A 21,215-nucleotide genomic window follows, 5' to 3' on the forward strand; every position below is an offset into this window, starting at 1 on the left:
ACCCGTCTCGATTACTTTAAACTCCTGCTGTCCGGCCTTCCTGCCTCTCACCTGTCTCCCCTACAATCTATCCTAAACGCTGCTGCCAGAATCACTCTACTCTTTCCTAAATCTGTCTCCTGGTCTCCCCTGCTGAAATCACGCTCCTGGCTTCCTATCAAATCCCACATCTCACACTCAATTCTCCTCCTCACTTTTAAAGCTTTACACTCTTCTGCCCCTCCTTACATCTCGGCCCTAATTTCTCGCTATGCACCATCCCGACTCTTGCGTTCTGCTCAAGGATGCCTTCTTTCTACCCCCTTTGTATCTAAAGCCCACTCCCGGCTTAAACCTTTTTCACTGACAAACCCACACCTCTGGAATGCCCTTCCCTTCAATACCCAACTAGCACCCTCTCTATCCACATTTAAAACCCACCTTAAGACCCACTTGCTTAAAGAAACATGAGTAGCAGCTTGGCTAATACTATACATGATACATAAAGCTTGGCCCCCTGCAGACACACTTACCAGAATGCCCTCCTACTGTCCCTGTACTTTACTTACTAACTACCACTTAGATTGTAAGCTCTTCAGAACAGGGAGTCTTCTTCCTAAATGTTACTTTTATGTCTGAAGCACTTATTCCCATGATCGGTTATTTGTTATTTATATGATTGTGACGTATATTACCACTGTAAAGCGCTATGTACATTAATTGCGCTATATAAATAAAGACGTACATACAATCATGTTTGCAAAGTACAGTAATCTACAGCAGAGTTGAAGCAAAAAGAGAACAATACAAGAGATTTTCAGAGTACAGTAAAACAGATACAAAACATACCCTTCAACTTGCTTTCCATTATATACAGCAGGGGCACGCAAACTATTTTTGCTCTCCTCCTCGGTGCACCCCCCCCCCCTCCTTACCTTGTCATTTGACGCTGCGTTACCGTGGTAATGCGTCCTGGAGCCGGCTGATCCTCGGTAAGTAAAAGGTTGCAGAGGCCTCGCGCAAACCCCCGCCATTTAATTTAAATGCCTGGGGGAAGAGCGCGGTTCCTCAGCCTCTGCCAGCGTCCCCTCCAAAAAAATCTTGCACCCCGCTGATACACAGTACAGAGCAGGTAACCACGTGGTTTTACCTAGGTTTTTCTTAATCTTCTAGGTTTGAAGCAGGGGGTCTCTGGAGCTGAATTGTGTCAAGTTAAACTATGGTGACCCCCCGCTTCCAGAGATACTTACATCAGAAGGTGGTGCCAGTACTGTGAACAATATGGAGATTTAAATGTCACTTTGGCCCATAGGAAGCCGCAATGTAATCCTTTGCAGCTGCATGAAGAGTGCAGGGCACCTTCTGATGTATTTCGGGAAGCAGGGTGTCCCCAGATTAAAAATTAACGCAATTCAGCTCCGGAGATACCCTGCGTCCCATTGGGAAGCCTTTGATCACCTTTACGGAAAACTAATTGCCTCAGCCAGCGGTGCGCAAACTGGGGGGCGCGACCCCCGGGGGGGGGATGCGAGACTGACTGCGGGGAGGGCACGGGGTTTATAGAGGTGCTGCGTGCTTCCCGAAGGCACTTAAATTAAGTCCCGGGGGAGCTGCCGGGCCTCTGTAAACCTTACTTACCTTGGCTCCGGTGGCTTCTTACACGTGTCATCATGGCAACGCGTCTGTGCCGTCACATTGCTATGGCAACGTGACATGGCGCCGGAGCCAAGGTAAGCGGGGGTGAGCACGGAGAGAGGTGAACCGCCGGCAGGGTGGCGCAGGGAAAAAAAAGTTGGCGCCCCCCTGGCCTAAGCTGCCGATCGATTTGTTCTCCTGTGATCCTGTCCCAGGGGGCTGCCTTTCAGTTTCAATCAATCCTTCTGTTAGTGTAACTCAGTAGCTACAATGTATTCTTATATTAGTAAGGTAACATCTTTTATTACAGTTTACAGCGCAAACTGCTGAGAACGTTGGCAACAAATGATCACAAACTGGAAAGTGTTGCAAAAATATCTTGCACTGCTGAGGAGGTGGGTTAAAGCCTGCTATAGAAATCAAAGGATGCTCAGTATATTGAATCTCATTAACAATGGCATTAAGAGTTGAATTAAAAATAAAATAAAAAGTTGTAAGTATTCTCTAAAACTACAGAGCGGACTAAAAAAAAACAGACATGTAGGATGTTACATAGACTGCTCCTTCAAATTCTGTGATCATGTTAAAAAATGCATATGAAAGATAATATAAAACAAACAATGAAAAGGTTAGAATAGAGAGAAAGACTGCTCCACAAGTTAAAAGCATAATCCGCAGCACGTTGAGAATGATTTAGCCTTGCAAACTGGATTGCCTCAGTTTAGGCATTTCAATTAAGGTGTAACAAGAAGCCAATTAACTATAATAAATATGTGAAAGAACAAGGTGATCTAAAACGCCATTGGTTTTCAAGCAATTGTTGGCATTGCCTCATTTAACCTTTTCAATGCCAATGCAGTCACCACCCATATGCTCTGCCCCAAATGCATAGAAACAAATTGCTTCTCTTGCACTACTGAATACATTTATATATAGGATATATTTCATTTAAATAACCGGCACCCACTCATTGCCAGTTTTGGAACACAACGCAATTTCTTATTGGGCTATAAAACTTTGATCAGCAATTAATAGCAACAATCTAATTCCAAACAGCCACCAGATAACACGCTTGTTAAGTTACAACAACAAACAACTCGCATGTTGCCTTTCTGCGCACATTTCCAATGTGCCTGGGACAAGTGATATTACCAGCCAACGCGATGCCATCATTTTTCATCACATTCCTTACATTCCATTCATTTACGCTCTTCATCTCTCTGGAAACCCAAGAGCCATTCTACGGAGCTGTAGACAGGTATGTGCGTTTGACAGATGGGCCATCAAGCAAGACATCTCAACCTCACCAACTCAACTCTTCTGGGATCAACGCCACGAGGCTATAAAAGTTGAGTGGTGACAGGTTTTGTATTACTGAAACTTTTAAGGGCACTACTCATCGTTTACATTATATGCCCTTTGTAAAACATTTTGAATTTCAATGTTTTTGATACAATTGCTATGTTTTGTTACACTTAATTCATCTGATGAATCCCTTACACCATACTGTGATTATGGTGGAACTATTATAAGCCAAGTTGAGCTCTGGTGCTCAGTGTGGTCTTCCACATCCCAAGGCTGCCCAAACTAGGAAAATATTGCATCAGTAACTCTTCAAATGATGGCACAAAGAGAGAACCCCAGTTTGACATGATTACATTCAGTTTTTTGGCCCCACTATTCATTTTACCATAGTGCCTGCATAGACATTGCTTTGCAATGCACAGCGGAGACCTTCCAGTAGTGTAGATAAACTGGAATCGACAAACACTTTTGAAACCTCACAGGCGTACACAAATGACGATCTTGTTTTTGCAAGTTTATTACATGTCTCAATAATAATATTTTCTTTTCTTGCATAACTCTGCACATAGAATGTTGCCGGTGCAATTAGCTCCTGTCCTGTAGATCTCACAATCTAATCTTACTGCCTGAAGCATATGGAGATAAATGGACTTGCTCATCGTCACAAGGAGCGGACGCCGGTACTTGAACCAGGCTCCCCCCGTTTCAAAAAGCAGCATCGTTAGTTGCTGCCTCACTCAGTCACTCCAACAACAGCCTCATCATCACACTAAACCAAGGATGTGCAACTCCTCAAGGACCAACAACAGACCAGATTTTATAGATATCCCTGCTTCAGCACAGATGGCTCAATCAGTGGCTCAGTCTTTGACTGAGCCACTGATTGAGATACCTGTGCTGAAGCAGGGATATCCTGAAAACCTGACCTGTTCGTGGCCCTTGAGGACTGGAGTTGAGCATCCCTGCTCTAGACTTTTTATGGTCCATTATAGTATTGTAGCCTCAAAGGAATCTACACTACCTTGTCCTGCAGCAGTATTCTTTAGAGCAGCGCAGCACAAACTTTTTCAGCTGCGGCCCCCTTCCTGGGAGCCGCAGCGTTCGCGCCCCCTCTCCCCCGAAGGCACGGCTTCAAATGACGTTGCGGGTCACGTCACCCCACCGCGTCATTTGACGCGCGTTGCCATGGTGACGTCACATGACCCCGCGGCATCATTTGCCACCGTGTTGCCGTCGCCGAAGACCTGGCTGCCAGTAGGTAAGTGAGGTTACAGAGGCCTCACGCAGCATTAAATTAAATGCCTGGGGGAAGAGCGTGGGGCCTGCGCCCCCCCCTGCAAACTCTCCCGCCCCCAGTTTGCGCACCGCTGCTTTAGAGAGCAGAGATACTGTACTACAATTGTTTACTTTGTCCAAGGTTCTTATCCTGACATGGAATTTGCAAGTCTCAATATTTTACTAGTAGTATTCTGCAAATGTGCTTTGCACATGAATAACGATTGAAAGAATAAATATGAAAAAGACTTCTAAAAATCAACAGGCAGGCTATTTAATACCAGCAGCCTAAAAGAGAACAGGTTTTATTGAAGCAAACAAGAGAAAGTATTTTGGGCTGTTCAGGAAATGTTTTCCTCCTTCTCTTCCAGGAAATCCTTTATGGTGGATACATCACTACATGAGATGCGAGGAAGCCATTGTCTAAATCTCCGGCACTGTACAAGGACAGTGACTTCTTGCACACATTTTGCTTGTACTGTTTTGTGCAAAAGAACAACAGGAAAATCAAGAAGCAAAGTGTGAGTGTCACCTTGAGACATGATAATGCAACACAAAAAAAAAAAACAACAACAACAACGCCATCATGTCTTATGCGACATTTGTCACATTCAGTTAAAATTGGCGATTTCCATGGAAGGAGAAGAGGGGAAAACAAACTGAAATACAAGCTATATGAGGACCGTGCTGTCCTTCTGAGAATCCAGTGGGCAGACGGTTACTGAACATATTGATGCGTGTTTCTCTGCTATTGTTGATTGTGATATAAATGTCATTCAGCAGAGCTAGATCCTAAGAACTTCACAAATACGCCTGCAAACTCCTAATTATGGTAATAAAAATGTGTCTCCACAAACTTGTTTTTCGTTCATCCTATTTCCAATTAAAAGGTTTTTTTTAACTCCTCAAAAATAACCAACAATTTTCTCACACAAAAAAAAATATATAACGGCCAGAATGGCTGTTACTTCATACAAGAGTGGTTTGCGTCTTCCATGGTGATGAGATTCTGCACTGGCAGAATGTTCTTGATCTGTGCATTCAAAGTCCGTATGGATCCCTCTAGCAACATGCGTGTGTATAATGCTCCATCCTTAAAATGAACATGCAGCACTGTGAACTAATACAGACCAACATGTATTCATTACCAGGTGATAATATCATCTATAGAAAGCCTAAACAACCCCAAATTGCCAGTTTTGCCAAATGGGTTTTGCCTGTGCCACTACAGCGATGTCTACATGTGTTTGGTAAAGGTTACAGATCAATGAGGCTGCAAAATTGGATCAAGTACAATTATTGGCAATGCATGTGATTTACACTCTAAAGGCCTTATTCAATTAAGTGCAATAGTGCAGATTCTGCACTAGCACAAAGTATATTGGACTTGAATGGGACTTTTTGTAGCGCTGAATCAGCACTACCACATTTTATTGAATAAGCCGCCGAGTAAAGACATGGTAAGGTGCAGAATGTGAAGGAATACTCGCCATTATGGGAATACTACAGTTCATTTTCAATGGAAACAGGCTCCGGAATATGAACCTTTAAAATAACCAACAGCTGCACTGATTTAGGGGATATCCTGCACCAGTGTCAATTCCAGTTAGAAATCCATATGTAGTTCTGAAACCAGTTTCCCATGTCCTTGTGTGATATCCGCAAACATCTGTGCACTTGCTCAAATACCATCTGCATTCCATGATGCAATCATAAAACATGGGAATTTGGACATTTAATCATGAACATCAACCACTGAAATCCCCTTGAGGACATCACAGATTGATCACTCAAATGTCATCTCGTTGGACCCAAGTTCCACTTCACCATCATTTCCTTTTTCAATTTAGACAAACATGGACATTTTGTACTAACAGCTCATAAACAAGCTCACCACCAAATCTCAACTGAGTACAGTACCATTTCCCCAATATAGCAACAGTTGCAAAATTTTGGATGAGGGTCATGTAGACGAAGATTGAAGCAACACATACAATAGCATCGCCTGACTACATTCATAGATTGTAAGCTCCACGGGGCAGGGACCTGTGCCTGCAAAATATCTCTGTAAAGCGCTATGTCAAACTAGCAGCGCTATACAAGAACATGCTATTATTATTATTTGACTACACAATTGACCAAAAACAAGCTTTTTTTCACAAAAATATAGTTCACTATCAAAAGGTCAGGGCACCCTGCACCTACGGAATAGAAAGGTCACAATGCCACAACGGTGGCCACCGTTAAGCAAACCGATGGATATTAGATGCAACTGGTATGAGGCAACTTCCATCCTGCCAAGAAAACAGGGCCTGCTAATACAAAAGGTCTGCATGTACATATACTGCCAGATTTCTTCCAACGTTATCAATCTTCAAGGACAGTCTCCCTTCCTCATTCCCCAAAACAACCCATTGTTAACCACTTTGGAGGCATGCAACGGATAGCAAAAAAATAACAGCAGGACTCTCGTGCAAAAAAGACAGTATAAACTGTACAATACATTGGAGTGCATTTATTTACTTCTCAATAGCAATTGGATTGTGCTTTAAAAAGGGAAGAAAAACTGTCTCGGTGCAATCTCTGCAATTTCTGTGTCCATAACTTCTGCAAAATTACTTTTGGTAAAAATACAGAAGAGTATTCCCCCACAGCTGGTTTTTTTCTGGTTGTTGTTTGTGGGGGGGTGGAATGCACAGGCACGGAGGTCAGCAGAGGGCATTATTGGAGGAAGGCGATGTTTTTCAGTGGCTGTCTTCAGAAGATACTTTGTAGAGTTGGGTGATTGTAGTCACACACACACGCCATTGCTTAAAATCAGAGTATATAATTTGGTGGATGGTTCCAATCACTAGCCACTTCCTCCACAACTTTAGTTGAATCTTCTCTATTTGAAACACTTTCATCGTTACATTTTACCACGACTTTATTTTCCCAATGTTCAGCTCAAACACACAACTGGGAGTGGCCACTTCAGATTTTCATTGTGCACATTCTGCAGTTCCCCTCATCGCTTTATAAACCCAACCCTTTGAGCACCAAAAGTAAGACCCACTCGTTGAGCACCTAAGTAAGACAACTCATTAAGAACATAAAATACCAAAAGGGATGAGAGGGCTGGAAATATAATTATAACTGTTACACGCGCCCATAACATATATTATCTCTAACTGTCCATGAAATGTCTTTAAATATAATGCATTACCTCTGTTCATTTAATGTAACCATGTATTGTCATCATAACGTGCCCAGGACTTACTTGAAAACGAGTGGCAACTCTCAATGTATTACTTCCTAGTAAAACAATTTTATAAATAAAATAAATAAATAAAATCATCTCTTAGTTTACAGATTATGGGGCTTGTTCATTAAAACTGGCATACTGCCGACAGGGGTACTATCACATAGAATCTACCACTAAAGTCAGTATCCATGTGAAAGTACCCATATCTGCACTACTGCAGTTTAATGAATAACCCCCAATAAATCTAAAAATAACATTAAGAGAAAAAAAAAACACAAGACGTTCCTGTATACCTATAGTAATATAAACATGCTAAAACGCAAACCTAACAGTTTAGTGTTTTAAAAGCTTAATTAGTAGGACATTAAAACCTATTTTTGTAGCAAATTAGGCTACTTCATTGTGAGTGGACAAATGTTTCATTCACAATTCTGCAAACTATAAATAGACAGCATCAAAGTAAATATTTTTATAATGTTACGTGGATCAAAATATTTACATGTGTCTTTCTTGTGAGCAACAACATCGTTGCAAATACAACATGTCTCATAACAAAAGTGTTGATTTGATAAACAAACAGATTTACTTGTCTATCATTTTTCGTCTTTCCCACAAATATTTACAACAAGGAAGACATTTGGAAAAGACTGAGGCAGTGAAGAGTCTACGGTCTCCAAGTTTGCTGGGGGCCGTAAATATTTGTTAAGGTCGCTCGCTGCCCAAATAAAAGGGGCATTCAACAATGTGCCACCTTATAATTACCTCTATTCAGAGCAGAGCTTACAGTTGAAGTGACAAAACTCATTTTAAAATTGAGAAATGGTGGCTCTCGTTTAAAGAGCCTTTGCTTAATAAAGATCTAGCAATTGGTATGTATTTATATGCTGTAAATCACTTCTGGTTATTCGTCAGTGTCTTGCCTTTTACATTTGCAACATCCACATATGTAGAAAGCATCATTGGTTCTCTGCAGCATTATGGTGAGAAACTATGTAATATTCACCAACACTGCCACTGAACCCTCTGGAAACACTACAATATTCTGGGTTATAAAGAGCTCTTAGTTCCCTACACTCGCTCCCTTTAATCTGCAGGTGAAGGACTCCTATGAGTTCCCAGAATCTCCCTGACTTATTTTGAGGCCCGAGTTTTTAGCCACACTGCTCCTTCTTGGGGACTCAGCATCGTACGTTCCGAGAGGCCCCCTCCCGGGAAACCTTTTAACACAGACTCGAGCCTTACCTCTTTACCCAGGAAGTTGATGAATGAACCACAACCTGTTCAGCATTTAATAATTACGGTATTATTGCACTTGGTTCATTGTATATGTGTAGATTGTTATCTTGTGTTTGGTTTCGCTCATAGCTTTAAATGTGTTCCTTTTATTTTTGGTAAAGTTAGTTTTAATTGTGTGAAGCGCTTCGAGTCACAATGGGAGAAAAGCCCTATATAAAAAGTTAATATTACTATTAATATTATGCTAGGTTATCTGTGAGGATTATAGCACATGTTAAATCTGTATACATTATGATGTTTATCATTTCAAAACCTAGACCCTAAACCCGAAAACAGACATCACCATGATAACCTCATACACTGCTTTATTTTCTGTTCTCACGCTTTGGGAGCTGTTTTTCTCACATATATGAACCAACAAGATGCTCAAAATGTAGACATGACAAAGTAAAAATGTACAGACAGTATTTCCAGACATTAAAAGAGATTGCCTACTTCAGTATAGTGACAGATATTCTGATACGTCAATGTCACAAGGAACGACAACACATGTAGCTTGTAGGGCCGTAATAAGGTGCAATGCTGCCAAGCACAAAAAGAAATGCCATTCAAGTAATTGACAATTTTTCTCAGATAGTGCTGCGATTAGCTTATTCATACAGTGCCTTATTGAAGAGAACATTTCAGATACATGTGAGTCTATATTACCTCCCCCATTACTCATAAAGGCTTAAATGCCTTACAAAGTAATATGTCCCAGAAATCTATGACAGTGAATGGATTGAATCATTTACATAGGCACATTGACATAACAATTAACAAACAAGAGATTAAAATCACAGATTTGTATATTCCATTAGTCCATCATTAATTATGTTTTACCACATAGGAGAATAAACCAATAACCCAAGGCATCCCAGTTGGAAATAATTTAGTGTTTTATTAATTACAGTATTGGGATGATTTGAATCCCAAACTACTGATTTGAAGGTAGCATGCCACCAACTGAGGATTCTTTCAATAATGAAATATTCAATCTCACAGGAAAATCCAGACGGTATTAAATGTGCCAACATTAACATATATATGTTAAGAGTTCTGTTAAAAGGAAACAAATGCAATGTCTGTGTTCTGTTCAACCGCCCACTGAACACCAGGAGAAATTGCGACAAAAACAACGTGTGTTAATGCCCATCTTGGAAGAAGCAAAAGATGCCAAGAGAAAACAAGGGCAAAGAAAGTCTTACATCTTTCAGATAAAGTAATACCAGTATGAAGGCAGGAGTCGGGTTACCATACTGAAATGTCACCACAATTGCCAATTCATGTGGCTAATAATTTGTTAAAAGCTTCAGTACTGAAAGACTGTAAGCAAACTCCCACACTAACAAGGATAAGAAATAACCACTTGAATTGCCAAAAAGATGCTCTCTGTAGTCATTTAACCTCTTTACTGCCAAAGTGGCCAACAAGGTGAAGGAGCGAACTTAATTTGTAAAATCTTTTACAAAGAGAAAATACATAGTTACCTCTCGTTTTCAAGTACCTCTTGGGTACAGAATATTGTGACGACAATATGTAACAATTATTTGGATGACATTAATAATATTAAGACAATGACCTTGAGATCATCACTATACCCTTGGGTGAAGCCTCCCCGGAAAACAGTGTTACCCATTCACAACATACAGAGGCCTCCAATGACTTCTGCATAGTCTCATTCATTGTCAGCACTATCAATAAGATGTCATTTATGGTCCAGGCCTCACCAAGTCCAGTGCTTGGACCATAACAGTTTGCACCCATTACAAATATCTCACTCCTCATGGAGAACTATTACAACCACACAAGAATAAATAAAGGACTACTGATCAGTTTAGGTCAGGATCATCATAGGTTGTAATACCTTCTCATGGAACAAGAGAGACCATCATAGACGTACAGTAGAACCATGTGGAGAGCCCTCCAAACCTCACAGGTCTCTTCATCTTGTTGTACACATTATTACATCCAAGAAACCTCTTCATGGTCCATGACATTTCACAACCTGCAATGGATGTCCACTTCTCCCCAACCACTACGGGTAGTAGAACTTCCCAACATCACAGAAGAGATGTCTATTGTCAATAACTTATAAGGCCCCAGCGCATCCTGCAGCACACTGGATGCAGAAGTCAACAGCAATATATCATGGAAATGAATCACATTTAACCCCTGCAATGGACTGCCACTCTGACAGATGCATTAACCCCATTAAAGCTGAAAGAGCGACCAACACAAAATGTTTAGTGTCCTCTTGGCACTGAATGGGGTTAATAGTTAGATGTATAGCTGAGTAGATAGAGATACATGAGCAGAGATAGGGTAAAACTCATGCATTGTTTTGCTTCACATCTCCCCCCCCCCCCCCCCCCCCCCCCCGAGTGCGTCATTCAGGATGTGACATGAGGGGTGGAGGGAGACATGATCCAATTTACAAAATACAGGGGCAGTGACTGGGAACATGGGACTGTGAGAATCAGCAGCAGCCCCCACCCAGTTAATAACGTGGTTTATTCCAATCCATGCATGAGATACAGGGGGCTGTGACCATGTGCAAGGGATGGAGGGGTCTCCAATCCTTCAGCCCCCCTTATTCCCAGCCTGGGCAGCAAACACTACGGAGGGATGGTGGGGAGGGGAGGGGGGGGGTGGGGAGAAATGGGGGTGGGGAGGGGGGAGAGGGGAGGGGAGGGGGGGAGAGATGGGGGGGGAGAGATGGTGGGGGGGGGAGAGATGGTGGGAGGGGGAGAGATGGTGGGAGGGGGAGAGATGGTGGGAGGGGGAGAGATGGTGGGGGGGGGAGAGATGGTGGGGGGGGGAGAGATGGTGGGGGGGGAGAGATGGTGGGGGGGAGAGACTCGCCCTGCTCTGCCCTCGACCCCCCCAAGCAGTATGTTACCTGTCTTCTCGTGGTCGTAACCCACCACTATGAAGTAGTCGGCCAGCCTCGCCATGGCTGCGCGTTTTCCTCCTGCCTTCCTACGGGGGGAAAAATCTCAGCATCTCGGCCGCGGCGGCTCGGCCATGTCTGACGCGCACTGAGAGCGCCCGTTAACTGCGCATGCGCGCCGGAGGCGGCAGCCAGTTCTTTTGAAGGGGGCGGGGCCTGGTAGTCGCTGCTGCTCTGACCAGGGCAGCCTGTGTATGCAGCATATACATATAGTATATATCATCACCTTGTCATCCAGTGCTGGCTGTAGGCCTATGTATAGATACATCATTATTTGTAATTGTATGGTTTAAAAAAAAACTTTGTTTACTGTGTGTGTGTGTGTGTGTGTGTGTGTGTGTGTGTGTGTGTGTGTGTGTGTGTGTGTGTGTGTGTGTGTGTGTGTGTGTGTAATATATAAATCATTTTATGTTTACATTTTGTTTATTTTGTGTGTCTTTGTGTGTGTAAAATATATAAATAATGTTATATGTTTACATTTTGTTTAGTGTGTGTGTGTATATATATATGTAAAATATATAAATAATTTTATGTTTACATTTTGTTTATTTTGTGTGTCTTTGTGTGTAAAATATATAAATAATTTTATATGTTTACATTTTGTTTAGTGTGTGTGTGTGTGTGTGTAAATATATCTAAAATATATAAATAATTTTATGTTAACATTTTGTTTATTTTGTGTCTGTGTGTGTAAAATATATAAATAATGTTATATGTTTACATTGTGTGTGTGTGTGTGTGTGTGTGTGTGTGTGTGTGTGTGTGTGTGTGTGTGTGTGTGTGTGTGTGTGTGTGTGTGTGTGTGTGTGTGTGTGTGTGTGTGTGTGTGTGTGTAATATATAAATAATTTAATATTTTTAAAGTTTATTATTTATTTATATTTATATTCAAAAATATATCAGGTGTGCAGAGATGTGTGGGTTACTTATATTAACTCTATTGTGCTGCTACAATGTTTGGTTTTAACACAGAAACCCCAAGGTAAATATATATATAAATAAATATATAAACCTACTTTTCATCACTAATCAACACACACAAGTCTAACCCTCGCCGTCTCTTTTCTGTCTTTGACTCTCTACTCAGACCACCCTCAACTGCCTCCTCTTCTTCCTCCATCTCACCTCAGGACTTTGCTGACTTTTTTAAGGAAAAGGTGGAGTCCATACGGCAGAACATCCCATCTGTTGCCTCCTCCCATCCCACAATGCTTCCCAACTCTCCTCCTGCCTTTCTTGACTCTTTTTCCGCTATCTCGGAGGAGGATGTGTCACTGCTGATCTCCTCTTCTCCCTCTACCACTTGCCCTCTTGATCCCATTCCCTCCCATCTCCTAAAACCTCTTGCTCCTTCTATAATCCCTATGCTCACACAGATCTTTAACTCTTCCCTCTACTGTGGTACCTTTCCATCATCCTTCAAGCATGCAACCGTTATACCATTACTCAAAAACAGCAAGCTTGACCCTACCTGTCCTTCTAATTATCGACCTGTCTCCCTCCTGCCTTTTGCCTCCAAACTCCTTGAACGTCTTGTATTCTCTCGATTGCTACACTTTCTCAACACCTATTCTGTCCTAGACCCTCTACAATCTGGCTTCCGCACTGCTCACTCTACTGAAACAGCCCTCACTAAAATAATTGATGACCTCCACGCTGCCAAAGACAGAGGTCATTACACTCTGCTCATATTACTCGACCTCTCTGCAGCATTCGACACCGTGGACCATCCTCTTCTCCTTCACATTCTCCATACTCTTGGTATTCGGAACAAAGCTTTATCCTGGATCTCCTCTTACCTCTCCCATCGTACTTTCAGTGTCTCTTTTGCTAACACCTCCTCCTCCTCTATAGATCTCTCTGTGGGGGTACCCCAGGGCTCTGTCCTGGGACCCCTTCTCTTTTCTCTTTACACACTCTCTAGGTGACCTAATCACATCTTTTGGGTTTAAATATCACCTCTATGCTGACGACACACAAATTTACCTTTCAACCCCTGACCTTACACCTGCTATACAGACCAAAGTTTCTGAATGCCTCTCTGGAATATCATCCTGGATGGCCATCCGCCGACTGAAACTTAACATGGCAAAAACAGAGCTCCTTATACTTCCTCCCAAACCTGGCCCTACTACCTCCTTCCACATTGCTATTGGAAATACGATCATTCACCCAGTAGCCCACGCACGCTGCCTAGGGGTTACACTTGATTCCTATCTCTCATTCTCCTCTCATATTCAAAACGTTTCTAAAACTTGTCGCTTTTTCCTTTGCAATATCACAAAGATACGCCCTTTCCTCTGTTACTCAACTGCTAAAACTCTGATTCAGGCCCTCATTCTCTCCCGTCTTGATTACTGTAACCTCCTGCTGTCCGGCCTTCCTGCCTCTCACCTGTCTCCCCTACAATCTATCCTAAACGCTGCTGCCAGAATCACTCTACTCTTTCCTAAATCTGTCTCCGCATCTCCCCTCCTGAAATCCCTCTCCTGGCTTCCGATTAAATCACGTATCTCACACTCAATTCTCCTGCTCACTTTTAAAGCTTTACATTCTTCTGCCCCTCCTTACATCTCAGCCCTAATTTCTCGCTATGCACCATCCCGACTCTTGCGTTCTTCTCAAGGATCTCTTCTTTCTACTCCCTTTGTATCTAAAGCTCTCTCCCGCCTTAAACCTTTCTCACTTTCTGCCCCACACCTCTGGAATGCCCTTCCCCTCAATACCCGACTAGCCCCCTCGCTATCCACCTTTAAGACTCACCTTAAGACACATCTGCTTAAAGAAGCATATGAGTAGCACTGGATAATCATGGACACATGATACATAAAGCTAGGCCCCCTGCAGACGCACTTACTAGAATTCCCTCCTACTGTCTCTGTACATTCTCCTTACCTACCAATTAGATTGTAAGCTCCTCGGAGCAGGGACTCCTTCCTTAATGTTACTTTTACAGTATGTCTGAAGCACTTATTCCCATGATCTGTTATTTATATTATTTGTTATTTAGATGATATGTATTACTACTGTGAAGCGCTATGTACATTTATGGCGCTATATAAATAAAGACATACAATACAACATTCGGAGCAATATAGAATACATTTTGAATTGATAATCCTCGTTAGGGAGGGACTGAAATGTAGAAAAAGTTTGTAAATACAAAGTCCTGATTATATTCATTGAAGCAATAGAAATGTCCAATGATCTATATACCATCAATGCATCTAGCACTTGAAAAATTATTGTTCACTTCTAATATTGTGAGTGAAGTGTGTAGGACAGGTCTCATCTGAGTGGGTTTGTTAGGTCCTGGGGTCTCTGAGTTGCCGCCTCTGTGACCCCACCAAACAGTCACCTCTGGTTGTCAGTCACGTCAATGCTTTTTTTTTTTCCAACATTGTTTTTATTAGTTTTTTGTGCATACACATCAAAGAAAACAGGATGTTGTCAATTGTATCAGGTATACACCTAACTTACAGGAAAACTTTACAAGTAACGGACGAATATTGGGGGGACCACGGGACAGGACACAGACAGACTGACAACATCTAAGGACAAGGAAAAAGAGGGGGGAGGGGGGGTAGGGGTGGGGGGGGAGCGGCCTGGTAGTAGCGCTGATTCCACGTTTCGCCGGAGTCTTTCACCATCACTGCCTTTGTTCTGCTCCAGTTCACCTCTCAGAGGAGCTCAGATCCGGATCACATCAGGATTTCGTGCGTCGGTGAATCTCTTCACCACTGTACCTCGGGGGGAGCCCTACTGTCCGATCGTCCCGTCCGACTCCCAGCCCAACATCCAAGGAGAACCCATCTATCTCTATCAAAGCCATATTGTGGCCTCATTCATCCCCTGAATATCAGTCTGGGCAAGCCATAATGACCATACTTTCTCAAATTTGTCGGCTGAGTCGTTAACTAAACTCGTTAACTTCTCCATTCTACAAATGAACCAAATTCTGTTTCTGATTTTATCGATAGAAGGAATTGCATTCTGATTCCACAGTGCTGCGGTCTCGCACCTCATAGCGGTAGCAAAATGTGCTATCAGCTTGTTACCCGATCTAGATACCTCGTTTGTAGGTTTACCTAATAAAAATAGCCACGGGTCCAGCTGTATTGTGAGCCCTAAAAAGATCCTCTGCAGCCAATCGCGGATCTGGGTCCAGACCGGCACTAATCTCGGGCAAGACCACAGCATGTGCACCAGATCCCCCTGTTCCCCGCACTGCCTGGGGCAGAGCGGGGAAGCCCCCCGGACGAATTTAGCTAATCTGATTGGGGTGAGATACCACCTTAATAATACCTTATATGAGTTCTCCTTCAATGTCGTGCATATGGAGCTCGAGGCCGCAGCTTTGAACACCGCAGCCCAGTCCTCGTCCTCTAGTTGTGTCTGGAGATCCTCTTCCCATTGTGTCACGAAACGGGGTTTGACTGTCCTGTCTGAGTCAGTATTCACCACCTCTCTGAGCTGTTCGAATTTAGTCAGCGGTGGTCTCACCGGGTGTGCGTTATAAAATGCCCGGACCTGGAGGTACCTCATAAAATCAGTGTTAGGTAAGCCCGTTTCTGACTGTAATAGTTCAAAAGATTTGATCTTGCCTTTAACCTCCAGGTCCTTCAATCGACTAATCCCTAATTGCCGCCAGCGCGGGAAGCATTTTTCCGCCAGCCCAGGAGCAAAGTCCGGATTGCCATATAAAGGAGCCATCAGTGTGTGTTTGGAGGTCAAAGAGCAGCTACTTTTAGAAGCCTCCCAGACCGAGAGTGAGTTGAGCACAGAGGATAGTGGGATGAGCTTATCCTTTACCCGTGTCCTCGGGTACCAGATTAGGTCCCTGAGCTCAAGCGGGGCGCACACCTCCTTCTCCAGTGCCACCCACCTCCTGAGCCCCGGGTCCCCATGCCACTGCGTGATTTGACACAATTGTGCCGCTTTATAGTAGGATAAGACGCTCGGGACTGCCAGGCCACCAGCTTCCTTGGATTTTTGCATAATTTTCCCTTTAATCCGTGGTTTTTTATCTTTCCAAATAAATTGGGAAATAGCCTTTTGGAGCCCTGCAATGTCTGCTCTAACCACGGCAACCGGGAGAGTTTGGAACAGGTATAGAATTCGGGGAAGGATGTTCATCTTGACACTATAGATCCTCCCCAACCAAGAAATACCATATGCCTTCCATTCCTGCAGCTCTTTTTTGAGAGTCCTCAGCAGTCTGGGATAGTTAGCCGAATATAAGGAGCTCGCCTTTTTTGTGATCTGCACTCCTAGGTATTTCATGGCGGATGGTCGCCATCGAAACTCAAAGTTGAGTTCTATCAACTTCTCCATTTCTCTTGGCAGGTGTAGGCTTAAGGCCTCTGATTTAGCTTGATTTATTTTGAAGCCAGAGATCTGGGCAAAACGCTCTAGAAGCTCGAACAGATTAGGCAGCGAGATAAGCGGCTTGGCAAGGGTTAGAATGATATCATCCGCGTACAGAGCCACTTTGTGCTCCTGCGAATGGATCTGTACCCCAGCGATATCAGCGTTACTCCGAATTTGTGCTGCGAGTGGTTCGATGCATAAGGCGAATAGCAGGGGCGAAAGCGGACAACCCTGCCTCGTACCACTTTTAATTGGGAATAGTTCCGAGGGGAATCCCTGGTGAACTACTCTGGCTGATGGTGCCGTATATAGTGCTTTGACAGCCTGTTGGAATTTGCCTCCAAACCCAAATGCGCCAAGCGTGGACTCCAGGTATGGCCAATCAATCCTGTCAAAGGCCTTTTCCGCGTGTAAGCTTAGGGCCACACCCCGAATCTCATTGGCTCCCATAAAATCTATTATATCAACAATTCTTCTAGTGTTGTCGGCCGCTTGTCTACCTCTAATGAAGCCAACTTGATCCGGGTGGATGAGCCCTGGCAGGATTACATTTAATCTATTGGCCAGCAATTTAGCGTAGATTTTTACATCTGTGTTAATTAATGATATTGGCCGGTAACTTTGGCAGCTAGTGGGATCCTTGTCCTCTTTATGGATTACCGAGATTGACGCCTGGAGCATCTGTCCCGGGAAGTGCTCTCCTGCTAATACTCCATTAAACAGCTGGAGCATGTGTGGAGCTAAGACTCCGATAAATTTTTTATAGTACAGGTTGGAGAACCCATCCGGGCCTGGGGCTTTTGATGCTTTTAGGTTTTTTACAACCGCCTCAAGTTCTTCCCTTGTGAAGTCTCTTTGAAGAGCCTCTCGCTCCCTTCTGTTTACTTGTGGCAAGACTGCGTCTGCTAGGAATTTCTGTAGATTACTACTTGTCCTAGCATTGTGAACTACCTTCTCTCCATTATATAGCTGTTCGTAGAATTTCGCAAACTCCCCTACTATGACTTTAGGGTTTGAGGAACTCTGGCCTCCTGCGGTCGTAATAGATTGAATGTTAAAATTTGGTTTCCTATTACGGAGTCTGGTGGCTAGCATAGTGTCCGGTTTGTTAGCTTTCTCATAGAACTTCCTCTGTGTCCAACTCATGTCCTTCTCCGCTCGGGAAGTAAGGAGGAGGTTTAGCTGAATTCTAACATCCTTCAACTCCCTCAGATCAACATCTCTACCTGTCCGGTTATGTAGAATAGAGAGCTCATGTAACCTGTGATAAAGCTGGGATAATTTGGCTTCCTTTTTCTTTTTCCTATTTGCCGCTATGCCGATTAATACCCCCCTAATCGTGGCCTTATGAGCCTCCCATAACAGTGATTGGGATTCCACACTGCCACTATTTATCCGGAAATACTCTGATATTTCAGATTTCACTTTGTTTTGGATCTCCGGGATTTTGATTATTGATTCATTTAGCTTCCAGTTTGCTCCTGGGCTGGCATTACTCAATTGGATGCATCTTAGCTCTACCGATGCATGGTCCGACCAAGTAATATCATGTATGCTTGTGTCGGAAATTTGTGGGACCATCCTGCCCGATACAAAGAAGTGGTCAATCCTACTGTAGCTGTCATGTGGGTGGGAATAGAAAGAATAACTGCGGTCTCCCTGGTGCTGCTCTCTCCATATGTCCACCAGGCTAGTCTGTTTGAGGCCTTTCAGTAATGAGATATTCCCTTCTTTCTTATTATTTTTTTGGGACGTAGATCTGTCTACCTTTGCATTCATGACTGTGTTAAAGTCGCCCCCTAGAATTATTTGTCCCTCAGCCCATACCTGCAGCTTCTGGAAGAATGTGTTGTAGAAGTCTAGCTGACCTTCATTTGGTGCGTATATACACGCTAATGTCATTCTGACCTGCTTAAGGAGCCCGACCAGCACCAGATACCTTCCCTTTGGGTCCCTTTTGATCTTTTCAACCTGGAAGGGGGTGTGATTTTGGAATAGGATAGCTACCCCTTTCTTTTTCTCTGCCCCTGATGCTAAAAAGAACTTACGAAAGCTAGAATCAAGAAATTTCGGATTATTACGCGAGCTGAAGTGAGTCTCCTGTAGGAAGACCACGTCAGCCCCTCTCCTCTTGAATTCAGTGAAAGCGACTCTCCGCTTACGTGGACTGTTGAGCCCTTTGGCGTTTTGTGAGATAAAAATTACCTCCATTTTATGTAGTAGTGTCTGTGTGGACCTAAAATGTAAGCCGGTCTGATCTTACCCCAGACCCTGGACATGTTCTGTTCATGGACTCTGTGGTGTAGACTCCCGAAGCGCCTATTCAACCCGCCGCCTGTTGGGACTGGAGAGGGAAAAAGAAATAACATGAGGGGGGAATACACACATGTAACACATAAATACGTCATGAGAACCGTATTGGTCTTAAGAGACCTCGGGTTCAATGCCCGGAGGAGAGATTTTCTCCCTGGACCCTCCTCCCCCTTGGTCCCTCTCTGTGGCTTCCAGAACTCGCCACAGATCTCCGGGTCAGAACCAGGTAGGTGGGATATGACCCCCCTCCTGGCGAAGACGCACATGCCTGCAGGCAGAGTGGTGGCTGCACCCCTCCCCGCCGGCCGCTCTGTGCGTTACAAAACCTAGCAACTATCTTCTCTTCTATCTATTTTATTAACTCTTATTAACCCAAACTTAATCTTTTAGCTACCTTGAGCTCTAATCGTGAGCTCTTCTCTTTTAACTAAGACTGAAACTACAACTTCACACCCTGCGTTCTGCCTGCCCTTTCAACCGCTGACTGCTTCTACCTCCCCTCATCTATACCTCCCTGTTTCCGGGCTCGGGTACTCTCTCCCCCTCCCTCTAGGATCCTGCCCAGACCCTCGTTGCCGCATTTCTGTTATCTCTCCTGGGAGACCTCCATTTGCGTCGCTCCAGTACCCCTCTGTGCTCACTCCTGTTCCTTTGTCCTCTATCTACTCTATGCTATATATACTCTGTATATGATACTTTGCCACTATACTATGCTTTGTTTATGGCTATTATGCCTTTCTATGCTATCTTCTCCCCTTCGTCTCCTGCCACTAATGGGGGCCTGCGCTACCTCTTCCCCCCCCCTCCCCCCTCCCCCCTCCCGCTCAGGTGTGTCCCCTCCTCGAGCGGCCAGGCAACCTTCTTCTGCACCGCTGTGTCTTTTCTGCGGGGTTCCGCCTGTCCTGTGATCGCTTCCCTGGCGGAGGAGCTCGCGTGCCCCCGCCAGAGGAGATCGCTGCACCTCCCGCTGGTCGCCTCTCATCTGACGTCATCCTGGCGTCCGCCATGGCTCTTAGCCGCGCCTCTCCTCCAACTCTCGCGCTAGCGGGATCCATGACGTCACCGGTGTGGGCGTGTTGGTCTCATTCCGCGGCGGACTGCCAAGACGAGAGGGCTGGATCGGGGGAGGCTCCCTGGGCGGGTCCAGCCGGCAGAGCAGATTTTCCCGCCGAAATCCCCGCCGCCATTGTAGATCTCGCGCCCTTCCGTCCTTCTTCCTCATCAGTAGGTCCATATCCGCCATTTTGGGGACCCATGCGCTGCGGCCATCTGCTGAATGCTGTCAACTTCGGACTCGGGACAACTCTGGAACCTCGGCAGTCTCACGGTAGGGGGATGTCTGGTGTAGTCTGTGTGGCAGGGTGTGTTTAAACTGCGCAACGGGCGCAACTGCAGCTCTCAAACTTTGTAGTGTCTCTCCTTTACGGGCTTTTCCCTCTTCCCCCCTCCTTGCTGATTCTCCTCTCCGGTGTGGGAGAGGTGCCCTGCTTTCCTGGCGGGGAGTCCGTCCTCTTCCCCTGCTGGGCTCCCTCCGCTCCATTGTCCTGTGTTCCCCGCACTCCCAGTTTTTTAAGGAAGGCTGCCCCTTCTGAGGGGTGCTTGAGCACCTGCGGTCTGCCGTTTTTAATGGCTACTAGGGCGAATGGGAATGCCCAGCGGTAGCGCACCTCATTGTCCCTTAGGGCCTTGGTTATGTGCCCCACTGCTCTCCGTCTGGCCAGTGTCAGCGGGGACAGATCCTGGAAGATCAAAAGGGTAATCCCCTCGAAGGTAATGTGTGGGGTGGCACGGGCTATTCTGCTCACCTCTTCTTTGACAGAAAAGTAGTGGAGCCGGAGGATCACATCCCTAGGGGGGTTAGAGGGCA

At 44.4% G+C, this 21,215-nt stretch overlaps 1 protein-coding gene across 4 annotated transcripts in view; it reads right to left on the reverse strand.

Moving 5' to 3' along the window:
- Window positions 1-11,760, reverse strand: part of SBF2 (SET binding factor 2) — a 344,966-nt gene extending 333,206 nt beyond the window's left edge. For all 4 annotated transcript variants that reach the window (XM_075567087.1, XM_075567085.1, XM_075567084.1 and 1 more), the window contains exon 1: window positions 11,616-11,760. In XM_075567087.1, coding sequence (XP_075423202.1) covers window positions 11,616-11,670 — 55 coding nt within the window. In that variant the 5' untranslated portion in view covers window positions 11,671-11,760. The remainder of the gene's footprint in view (window positions 1-11,615) is intronic.
- Window positions 11,761-21,215: the final 9,455 nt, after the last annotated feature.

This window comes from Ascaphus truei, chromosome 12 (assembly GCF_040206685.1).
Source record: "Ascaphus truei isolate aAscTru1 chromosome 12, aAscTru1.hap1, whole genome shotgun sequence".
Lineage (NCBI taxonomy): Eukaryota > Metazoa > Chordata > Amphibia > Anura > Ascaphidae > Ascaphus > Ascaphus truei.